Source organism: Melospiza georgiana, chromosome 9 (assembly GCF_028018845.1).
Source record: "Melospiza georgiana isolate bMelGeo1 chromosome 9, bMelGeo1.pri, whole genome shotgun sequence".
Classification (NCBI taxonomy): domain Eukaryota; kingdom Metazoa; phylum Chordata; class Aves; order Passeriformes; family Passerellidae; genus Melospiza; species Melospiza georgiana.
This window is the reverse complement of record NC_080438.1, coordinates 4,247,485-4,259,815: the sequence shown is the minus strand read 5'-3', so window position 1 is coordinate 4,259,815 and position 12,331 is coordinate 4,247,485. Positions and strand designations below refer to the sequence as shown.

The following is a 12,331-nucleotide window of genomic DNA, read 5'->3' as shown; positions in this document are numbered from 1 at the left end:
CTCCAAGATAGGATTTACTTGTTTTGTTACAAAGGGGAGCAACTGAGTAGATTTTCTGTAACAGGCAGAGAAAGGATGGCAGCAGCCTTTGCTGTCCCAAGATTTCTGCTGTCCCACACGAGTGGGGATGCCTGTTCACATGGATTTCCAAAAGCCTCTGGACACACCCTCTCACCAAAGACTATTAAATGATGCTATCAGAGAGCAAGAGGGAAGGTCTTTGCTTGAGAAGTGATTACAAAATTAGAGACTGAACAGGAGTAAACAACCAGCTTGCACAATTGTTGGTGAGAGCTGGAGCCTCTGAGGGATCTGTGCAAGGGCCTGGGTTGTTCAGCCCACAGAAGGGAACTGGAAAAGCAGGCTGGGAGTGAATTATCCAAGTCCTTTAAACCAAAAGCTGCATGTAAAATGCTACAAAAGGATCTAAAGGTGACAGGGTGAAAAGCTTGCAGATGAAATTCAACTCTAAAAAAGCACCAAGTAATGCACATGTGGAAAAACAATCTTCAGCCTAAATCCAGAGCACTAGGCTCTGAACTAGCTAATACAACCACTGTGGAGACAGATCATGAGTTATTACAGACAGCTCTATAACACCAGCTCAGTATTCAACAGCAGTTAATAAAAAACAAACAACAAGGAGGCACTGGGGGAAAAAAAAAAGAAATAAGAAAAACATGACTATATTGCTTCATTATATCTCATGTTGTACTTACAGCCTGGGCACTGGGAGAAGTGCTGCTCCTTTCATCTAAGAGGAATAAAGAGGAACTAGAAATGACCCAAAGAATGATAAGTGACAAAGTTACTGAGCAGCTTCCAAATGGGGTAGGATAAAACAGATAAATCTCCTCAGTCTGAAAAAGAAGTGATCAAGGGGAACCAAGGAGGCCAAGAAAGTCAAAAGCAGGACAGAGAAGGTAACTGGGGGAACAATTACTGTTTCTCATTACACAAGAAAAATGGGCTCTCACATGAAATGATCATGGCAAGTGCAAAGCAAATGTACAGTTAAACTACAGGACTCCCACCAGCATAAAGTTTGGGAATTCAAAGAGGGATGAAAGAAATTTATCAAAGAAAAAATCCAGAAGTGCAAAAATAGTAACAGTGGTTCAGGAAGCCTCCAAGCCCTGGATTCTGGGAAAATATATGAAATTATCACTGTATGCTTACCCTACTCTGTCTCCTAAGCATTGACTCTTCCCTGCCACCAGAGACAACTCTGAGCTAGAAAGTCTCCTCCACTGACACTAGATGCAAACACTGACATGGATGCAAAAGTAACATGTACAGTTGAGAAACAGGAACCTACTGAATTAGCTTTGACATTTTCAGTGATATTCTGCCACTTCTAACCAAATATTCTAACCAAATAAGCTTGAAGAGTCACTGCCCCAATATCTAAAGCATTAGGACAATTTCATTTAGCAAAACTTAAAAGTAATTTGTGCTGAAGACTGCAAATTTGAGATGCCCCAATGATTTACATAGAATTGGGGTTTTTTTGTTATTGTTGCTTTTTTGTTTTGTATGGGTTTGTTGTTTTTGATTTTTAGAGCAAGCCAGAAGAAACAACTGCCAACAAGAGATGAATATAAAATTCCATTTGGAAGTAAAGCCTTGAGACTTTTTTCAAACTGAGAAGTCCTCAGGGAGAAGGTGAGTGGCAGAACTTCTTCAAAACAGGGAAAGCTTTTCCAAAAGGCTGATGCTAAAAGAAGATGTTCTAGGAACCATCTCTCCTGAGCAAAGGGTAGCTGATGGTTTGGTGGTTCCTCCGGCAGGGAGGAGTGACAGCAAAGCCATAGGAAATGAAGCAAGGCTGGAGATCGTTCCTGGGGTGATTAGAGACCATTCCTGGGGTGATTAGAGACCACTCCTAGGGTGATTAGAGACCATTCCTGGGGTGATGCTTCACCTGAAGAACCAGCTTGGCTGCCAGTGGCATCCTGTTTGTGCAGTTACCCAAACACCTTAATGAGGGGCTAAAGCATTTCCAACAATGACCTCAGGAATTACAGGTGTTTTAACACATGCTGATTTCAAAGATGACCCTGGGACCAAGGGCCATGGGGCCATCCCATGTCCTCCAAGGGAGGCATTCAAGGTAAGGCTCTTTCCTGCCTCTGCAGGGACACATGAAGACAACAAGATACCTGTTTCTGCTTCAGGGTGCCACCTGCCCTGACCTCAGAGCTCACTGCTGCTGCTGGCTTCTGTCTACTGTGAGCCTTGACAGGGGGTGTACCACTACAGAGCTGTGCTGTCAGGCATGGAATCAAGCACAAGGCTCCCTGAGCTCAAACTGTGTGCCTTTCTGCATTCCTGGCCCAGCACTGGCCATGGAAATGCCTCCCTCTGCACAGCACAGCCCTCAGTACAGGGCCCACAAACCACTACAATGTGCCACTGTCCTCAGGCCTGCCTTTTGATTACCCCAAAAGCAGTTTTAGACTTTGAGGGCAAATCAGCAGAATTTTTTCAGGGCCAGCTCTTGGATTTCACTTTTCAAACACTGCTTTTGCAGGACACAGGAGCCTGCAGCAGTTCCTGGCTGCTGAGCTGCTTTGCAGGCAGTGCTGCACTTGGGCTGCCTGCAAGGGTGCCAACTGCTCTGCTGCACCAGCCATGAAGCAATGATTTATCTGTCTACAGGCAGCAGAAGAAACAAAGACTGGATATGTCAAGCTGGAAGATAGGAAGAAAAAATGCTAAAAAAGCCCAGCCTGGACAAGCAGAAGGAAACATCTCATCATCTGTACAACTGATGGTTAGTGTTGATGAGGCCTGAGGTGACTTCAGAAGGTAAGGAGCAAACTAGGGATAAATCTCTGCCTTTCCCAGCATATATTTAGAGTGCAAATATTTTGCAAGTGTTTCTGCTGAAAGGGACTTTTCTCCCAGTAAGTAAAAACAGCATCTGCTGAGTGGTGACCATTTAACATTCAACCTGCTGCCAATCTACATTCCACAGAGAGACTCAGGAGAGACATGGAGCTGTGCCACCTGTAATAACTGTGTGACTGGCACAATGTCAATGCTTTAATGTAGAATGCTACCCTCTGTCACTGAGCAGATCTCTCCTTTCTTTTGGCTAATGGCTTCCACACCCACTGGCAGCAGTGTCAAAGCTGAAGGGGTGCATGGCTGCAGAGTCTTCAGAGATCTGCTTAACAAACCTGACCATGGAAATACTGAGACAGGGATGGAGGTGGTTAAGGGAAGGAGGACACCACTGTGGTTAATAAATCTGCTCTCATTGCTTTGCTTTTCATCTCTGTTTAGTGTCCCTACTGTAGCTCCCTCCACAGCAGTACCTGTGACATCCTCTGCTTGCTGTGAGCATGCCTATGCCAAAGCCTCTGCTGCAGCATCAGGTCCAGGACAGGACCCCTCCTGGCTTTATGAGCCAGGCTTTTAGTATATTTAGGGAGAAATTGATCCTAGGGACATTAACTGCAAGGGCACGAGGCTGTCATGTTCCTATTTAATCTCAGCCAGGTTTAGAGAATGGTCAAAACAGCAGAGGACTTTGGCAGCTGGCACCCTACCCAAAACTGTTTTTGTATCCCCCATCTCACTGGGGAGGGGGAAAGATGTGTAGATGGAGCCTGTGGTCCTTGGTCACAACAGCCAAAACATCCACATCAATTTCTCCATCTCCCTACAGGCACAGATCATGAGGGCATGACTGATGTTTGGTGCAGGAGGCAGGGAAGGGATGCATATTTGCTGAGACCAGCTTAATTTTAAATATCTGCCAACACAAGACCCTTGCTGTGAAACCCAAATGAAGAAGGATGAAAAGAAAAAAAAGCAGGCATGCAAGCAGGCCTGGCTATTCCTTGCTTCTTTTTACTCTATACAGACAGAAGCCTTTTAGAAGCCAGGCAGAAAAAGAGAAAATCCACACAAACACACAAAACCAGCAGACCACCAATCTTAGCAATCTTCGACATATCCATAATTTTTACTTAATTTTTAGCTAATGGTGGAAATTAGTCTTTGGATAGTTGATAAAAATCAACCTGTCTCTGCTGGGTTAGTACTGTGATCTGTGGCCCAGCAACTACTTCTAGTACAATTGATTTTCCTTTTTGGCAACCAATAGGTCAGTCAATAATAATGTTGTTTGAAAAGGATTGAGTCATGAGGGAGATGAACCCTCCCTGCCATTTATTATGTTTGTATTGTCTTCATTTGAAAAGGTTTTTTCTTTTTTTTATCCTTAGTCAGTGAAGGTATTACAAGGGGATGGCAGCTCCATATTCCATGTCTCCAAGAACACTCTGATCTTCAGTGTTAGGATGCAAATAGAGGAGGGAAGTTGGGAACTAGGAGAAAGACAGCCAGGGGAGGCAACCATGTTACTCTAAGTGACTTAAAAAAAAAAAAGGAAAAAAAACCCCAATCTAACTCAAAATATGCTGACAAGCACCACTCAGTGCATAAATATGACTGAGCAGCCTTGCATGAATTGGTACAAGATACAAATCCAACACTGCTAATAAAAATCAACCAATGCTCTCTGCAGACAGCACAGACACCAGATGCTTTTCACTGAAATCACTACTTTACATAAATGAATAAAATAAACCCCACATATACTAGCAACAGCTTTCTTAACCTGATGATTTTCAGCTTTGCTCTCAAGTTTCCTTCTCAAACACCTGAAGGGTCCACAAGTGACTACTGAGAACTTGCTCACCAGTGGTTTAAAGTCTTAGTGCACTGATCTACACTTTACCAGGACAGTGAAAAGTCAGGAAATAAAAACTGAAGATCAGTTACAACTTTTTTCATCCTTTTAGCCAGAAGCTAAAAAAATTTCAGCACAGAATGTTATTACCATAACATTCATAACTGCACAATGATGCAGTTTAAAAATCATAAAATATTTAGAAATAGTTGAAACTCAGCTGCTCTACCTCACAGATATGCACACAGCCCTTAATTAACCTGTGTGTCCAGTGACACAGTTCCCTTTACAACTCACAATATTTATGTTAAGACTTGCTCCCATGTCCAGATAGGCTTGAAAAGCTTTACCAGAGTAAGCTGAGCTGCTGAGCACCACTCCCAGACAGTTCCCCATACACTCCCAAGGGCATGCCACAAACACATGGATTATTATTTTGGAGTACAGAGTACCCACAAATGAAACAAAATGCAGCCACAGGAAGTCCAGGAGGAAAGTCTATGGTTTATGTCCCCCAAATACACTAAAGGAGCTCCTCTAAAGCTGCTTGAGCAGCACTTCACACCCAGAAGGAGCTCTCCCCATAGAGGAAAGGAGTTTTCCTTTGTTGTTTACACTCTACAAGGAAAATTTGTGTCATATGTTTTAAAGCTAGAAATGGATTTTATAATTGTGTTGCTGAGCCCCTTCATAACTCTTATGTTACCACTGTGTTACGCTCAGAATCTTTCACCTTAACATGTTGTTCCCAACTGTTTTGTTGCTGGTGTAAGCAAACAGCTCCAGTGAAGGAGGCTGTTCTCAGTCTGAGCCCCAAGCTCTGGGTATTTCCAGCAGAGCTCCAAACACAATCCCACCACCCACTTTGACATGGCCCCTGGCACTGGAGATTTAGGTAATTCAATTACACAAATGCCCCTTCTCAACAAAGCAGAGCAGCCTGCTGCCTTTTTGTATTCCCTTGCCCATGGCAATTGCTTTAGCACCTCTTTTCAAAATGTGCTATTAGAGCTAATTATGAGCGAGCAGAAAATTCAGTGGCTGCAGCTTTTCAGTGACCACCCTTGGAAGGTGCAGCACCAGTGCTGAAACAAAAAGCACAGACCCTGGATCACTGCAGTCCAGGGGCACGGGGTTATTCCCAGAATTACAGTGGGTTTGAGCATGATGCAAGAATGAGCAGAGCCAGGAGACCTCTCTTCGTTCTCCTAAAGCTGTTTATCAGCAAAGAGAAATAAGCTGACACTTGCAGACCCTTCCTATCCAGACACTGCAGTACTTTGACAACAGACAGTATAAAGGTAACTAAAATAAGGCAGCAAAAATGTATTAAGGCACAGTGTGCAGGTAAGACTTGCTCCAGGTCACCCAGCAAAGCAGCACTGTCACTGCCTGCTTAGGGCAGCTAAAATACTTTAGCACACTGCAAAAGAGCCAAGATGGAAGAACATTTATTAAAAAGGTAATGGAAGAGAGCATAAATCTGTCATGCTGTTTGACTAACTTTTTAGAAGCGTACTAAAACACAGGCAATTAAAAAAAAATTGGTCTGTAGCATTCCTCTCCTTCACTACCTGCTCATAACCCTCATAATGCCTCATTTATTCTTTATCTCTCATGCTGCCTGAATGAAGGTGCTGCTGCAATCTGAACTAGACAGAAGAATTCCTGAAGACCTGGAGAGGCAGGTGGGATTGTGGAGGCTGCTTGGACAGAGGTGTGGAGGAAACCTCTGCTGGCAGCACATCTGGACAAACAGCATCACCCATTCACCAGATATGCCCCCACACTGACCCCACTGCTCTGCACAGCCTACACATTAACTGATAGTGCCTTTGGTAATGTGTTATAGCAGGTTCTGGTATTTATGGCCTATTAGGAAACCAGAGTTTCTCCCTCTCCCTTTTTCTTCTGCTTGCTCTTAAAATTTCTCCTGCTTTTGGTTTGGATGTGAATTCTTCCAGGGTAAAGGTCAAAATTAAAAGAAAAAAAGAAAAAAGAAAGAAATAAACATTAAGTCACAAAGTCTTGAAATGTTATAGCAATTTATATGTGGCTGAGAATAAAAATGTGTCTGCTTTCTCTGGGAACACACCTACGTGCAAATAGAGACCTTTATAAAAAATTCTCCTTTATTACCTTGGTGGGGAAAAACATATCAAAGATTGATTTTTCTTTTTATGACTATTATTAACCTTTTGTTACTGGCCAAAAATAATCTGGTTAGAAAATGTGCAATGCATCAAAAAGAAAAGAGAAGAATTTAACAGAAAATTAATACTTGGGGGAGAAAAAATATGATGATTCTCTCTTTTGCTTTTTCTTCTAAGAGTCAAACTTTACCTCCAATGGAATGAGACAAGTGTCAAAGAGAAGAGATGTTTCAGAGAGAACCCAGAACCATCTCCCAGGCTGCCAGGGAGGAGGGAATGGGCAGGAGCCTGGTTCCACTCCTTCCCAATTTCAACACAAAGGTGTTCCTGTCTGTAACCAACACAGCTGACAGGAGACGGACAGGATGTGCAAAGCACCCCATTTGCACTGGATTCACTCCAACCCTCTTCTGTGTCAGGAAAAACTCCTATTAAATCCATTACAGCTGAAACCCTGGAGACCTAAGCAAAAACATACAGATCTCACCAGTCACCAGAGAGCTGTGCTTCCTCACACCCATCCCACCAGAAATTCTGCCCAGGAAAGGGCAAGACAGACTTTTTGACAACAATTTGAAGTGTGTGTAAATACCAACACAGCTATCTGTAGCTTGTGAACACTACAGCTCTGCCCACAAGCCCTCAGACTGCAGCTCTGCTTCACATCCACCTCTGACAAACTACCCAAGCATTTATTGAAGGCTGTTCAGATCTCACCACTAAGAGTGCAAAGATTCATCAGCAAAGGTATATCTATGTCCAAACTGGGAAAGAGAGCAGAGCCAAAAAGTGCCATGATGGTAAAGAGCAGTCAATCATAATCTGACAGGAATATGTTGGACAATTATTTCTTAATACAATCACATTTACATTAAAGGCCAGCCCTTAATTACAACAAGACAGAACTGGGAGTGTTGACTCAGGAGCACTGGCAGACTGGTTGGCTGGTAGAAACCATTTGCAAAGTGGCTGCTGAACCAGTTTAGGTCAAAACCTGGTCTGTTCAGACATCCTAAAACTGGTGCTAGCTAAGCTCAGACACGTGGGCTGAAAACCTCAGTGGCTCAAAATGCTGTTATTTTTCTCAGGTTACCTTTTTTTGGATGTTCTTATAAGAGAATCATCAAATGGTTTGGGTTGAAAAGGACATTACCTAGTTCCAAACCCCTGCTGTGGGCAGCAACACCTTCCACTAGATCAGGCTCCTCCAAGCTCTGTCTAAACTGGCCTTGGACACTTCCAGGGATGGGGAAGCCACAGCTTCTCTGGGCAACCTGTGCCAGGGCCTTCCCACCCTCACAGGGAAGAATATTTTTTCCTAATATCTAATCTAAACCTGCTCTCTTTCAGTTTCAGTTGTTCTCCCTTGTCACTAAATAAGCTTGTGAACAGTCTCTGTCTTTCTTGTAGGTACTGGAAGGCTGAAATTAGGTAACCCTGAAGCCTTCTCTGAACAACCCCAATTCTCTCAGCCTCACAGGAGAGGTGCTCCATCCCTCTAATAAACTTTGTGACCTCCTCTGGACTTGCTCCAACAGGTCCATGTCCTTCCTGTGCTGGGGCCCCAGAGCTGGATACAGCACTGCAGGTGGGGTGTCACCAGAATGGAGCAGCTTTCCTGTGATAAATACCCCGGGAGAACTTGCTGTGGAGTTTGGGAAGAACTTAGAATTCATGGAAACATTTGGTCAGGAGGCTGTGTAACACATCAATACCATTTACCTGTGCTCCCTCTTACCTGGATGTTCACATCAGCAGCGTTCTGTAACAGAACTGAAACCAGCTCCTTGTGTCCTCTGTCACACGCCCAGTGGAGCAGAGCCCGGCCCTGAAACAGCCAGGACAAAATTAACAACAAAAATTAAAACCCATGGAAAATCACTCTTGCTATTAAGTAATAAGCATCAATTCTAAAATTAACACAGACTTAATAAAAAATACAAAATAATACTAGTATGCCACTTACTGGTGATTTGGACTTCCACAATAATGCTAGAAATGTCACAAGTGACACATAGTTCAATTTTTCATTAATTTAGCACCACACCCACAAGCCAGCTAGAAATGTAGAGGGGAAAAGCAGCAAAGTATGAAACGCAGGAACCAGCACATTATTTGTTTTCCTGTATAGATTTAGGATTTTGGCACCTCTGACTTTTCTGGGAGCAGTGACTTACACAGCAAGGGTAGGATATTCAGTGCTGCCTAAGTCACCTGGATGCCAAGTCCCCAAAAGCTCATTCCTCTGGCAGGTCTGAAGCACTCAATTCATGGGTTCTGCCTCTGCTGGAAGAGAAGATTAAAACTGGGTGTCTGGGCAGGCACCCCTGACTGTCCTGTTTTGGGCAGGCTGCTGCATCCATACCTCCAGCACCTCCCAAACCTTCAGAGTTTGCTTCCCATGCCCTTCCTACAGGTGTCTGCCACCATGGGATGGATGTAATGGAAGTTCAGACCTTCCTGCATGCCCAAGGGCATGAGGAATAGCTTAGGATCCCTGAGAAAGGTGAACTGGGGTTGTTTAACCTGGAGAAAAGGAGATTCAGGGGTGACCTTATCACTCTCTACAACTCCCTGAAAGGTGCCTGTGCTCAGGTGGGGTTGGGCTCTTTCTCCAGGCAGCACTGACAGAACCAGAGCACACAGCCTCAAGCTGCACCAAGGGAAATACAGGCTGGATATTAGGATAAAGTTTTTCACAGAAAGGGTGATAAAGCTCTGGAATGGCTGTCCAGGGAGGTGGTGGAGTCCCCATCCCTGGGTGTGTTTAACAAAGCCTGGATGTGGCACTGGGTGCCAGGGTTTAGTTGAGGTGCTGGGGCTGGGTTGGACTCTATGATCTTTGAGGTCTCTTCCTACCCAGTGATTTTGTGAATTCTTTGAACTCAAAGTAGTTTGAGATGGCAAACAAAGAAGCAAATCTCCTGTGTACACTTTGCAAATTAGCCTTAATGTTCTATCAGTCTCTCCTGGTTTAGGACAGCACACTTGTAGGGGATTTCTTGGAAATCACCCTGCAGATCACCAGGAATCACCTCCCTCAAGCTGTGACACCATCAGGCTGACCTGTGTTTTTCAATATGCCAAGGAAAACAGTCACAGACCCTCACAAAAGAAATCAGTTAAATTAGCCCATGCCTGGCTATAAATCTCTTGACAAAGCAGTGGGGAACAAGGTGAGCAACTCATTTATCTGCTAATGGGAACTCTGAGCCAAATTTCCTGGCCATGGTGCCAGAAAGCAGGAGGGGCAGAAGACACCTGTGACCAAAGCTCACACTGCTTCTGCTGGATATTCCTGGGCAGGGCAGCAGAGGTAGAGCATGATTTTAAGTCAGAAAATTCACACTTTTTGACCCAGCCACTAATTAATTTTTGTAACATGTAATTTTAATGTTACACTGATTAACCTTGCATTAGGATGAATTTTCTGACAGTGACTTTCTGTGGAAGCACTGATGACATCCACAGGCATTTAATGATTCGTTTTCTTGCACTCAACACCCCTATCAAAGTCTTCATGGGGGAAAGAGTACAACTTAAAACAACTGGTAAATATGGAGAGATCTTTAATTCACATTTCGCATCCTTAACTCATCTCTGGACTGGTAAATATTTAAGACTTAGGATTTAATTGGAAATACATCAACTTTCTTCAAGCCACAGATGTTTATCTCAAAAGAAAGAGGCATATCTGAAATATGCACAATAGCAAGAAATACTTCAACAGATGATTTCAGTGTCTTGATATATGTGTAGAGGAATATTATTGCAATTCTTCAAATGTATTCATTGTACAATTACATGATAAAATAAAGGCACTTTTATCCTTTATATCAAAGTCCATGCTACAGATTAGGGGCTAAAATATGTTGGTTTGCATTTGTCTCTGGACAAGGAGAATCTTATTTTATTGGTGCTGAAATTGGCTGAGACCAATAAAGGAAAACCAACAGTTAGTTGTGACAGCTCAGGGCTACCAGAGCACTGTGCAACTAGTCCTGCCCATGACACTGAAATTCTGGTTCTGCTACACTTGGTGCCTACTGAACAAGACAAACCCTGAAGCCTGATCATCCATAGTCATTAAAAATCTCCTTGTGCTATTTGCAGGAGTATGGATTTCAAGTCTTGGGCCAATTCCACTTTGGGTAATTACACTCTGCTTACCTATATATTTTCTCCACAACTCTAAATGGATACAATATTTTCTAATTAGTGCCTTAAATGGCTCTGCATTGTAATTGTGCACTATTAAACAGCTGACACGTTCCACCCAAGAAATGTCTGCAGGGCATGCTATGCCCTGGACACAGGGTGCAAGGGGCTTTGGAGATCTTCTGTGCAAGAGCACACCAGGAGATCTGGAAGGAAAAATACCTCCAGAAGAATCTCAGCCCACTTATTGCATAACAAAAAGCATTACTACAAATTTAGTATTTAAAATGGTTGGACTTGATGATCTTAGAGGTATTTTTCAACCTTAATGGCTCTATTAGATAATATTCACATTTATTTAGAAGCTAGATAATATTCACAATTATTTGTAGAACATCAGAATAACAATCAACAGCTCCAGCTAACATACTTAGGCAGCTATACAGCTACAAAATCCACTTGTTTCCTATGCCTTTCTTAAAATAAACCTTAGTGATAAGTCAAGTTTAAATTGAAAATACAGTGCCAATCTTTGTTTAGCAGGAATATCACCTCTGCATATTGAAAAACTCTTTAGTCTGCCCAGCTGCTGCTTGATATCAGCATACAGCCTGTGTTTGTGTGTTTAAATAATGTGGCAGAAATCTTAAGGGCCACAGATTGAGCATTCCCAAAACAATTCCCACATGACTATTTCATTAAGCAGTGAGAGACTCAAAGCAACATGAATAATTTCACGTAGGAAAGCACTGCAGCACTGAGGTTTGGCTAGATGCAGTCAAACAAGGTACTCCCTCCCTGCAATTCAAACACAACAGTTGATGCAGAACTTGAGAGAAGATGCATTTCCCCCCCACCTTTGAAGTATTAAAAAAAAAAAAAAGCATAAAAATAGCCCCAGTGCACTAACCCTGCCTTTTAAATCTTCTGTGCTTTGCTTGGCTAACCGCTGCCAGCTTGGCCAGCTCCTGCAGCAGTTTCTCAAGCCAACAGCACATCAATTTTGCTCAGCTCCAAGTCACAGGGTGTTCACAAACAAAGCACAGGACAGGGATTTGTCTCCCATACACTGAGTGGGCAGACAAATGGATGGGAATGATTTTCACATCAATTAGCCTGAGCAGAGAAAGGGGAGAACAAAGCCAAACCGAATGGATGTGCTACAGTATCAAACTGCACTTCCAGGCACGATGCTTGCAGCTATAATGGCTGGGTAGCAATGAGCCACTCTAACTTGTGGCAAGTGCTCTGTGAGCAGTAATTAAGAAGAGACAGATATCTACAGAATGGCTGCATCCCCCTGTGACAGCAGGAA

At 43.2% G+C, this 12,331-nt stretch overlaps 1 protein-coding gene across 1 annotated transcript in view; it reads right to left on the bottom strand.

Annotated features, from left to right (window-relative positions):
• ACBD6 (acyl-CoA binding domain containing 6) overlaps window positions 1-12,331 on the bottom strand; it is an 84,033-nt gene that overhangs the window by 30,943 nt on the left and 40,759 nt on the right. Inside the window, exon 6 of the mRNA XM_058030548.1 lies at window positions 8,597-8,686. Coding sequence (XP_057886531.1) covers window positions 8,597-8,686 — 90 coding nt within the window. The remainder of the gene's footprint in view (window positions 1-8,596; window positions 8,687-12,331) is intronic.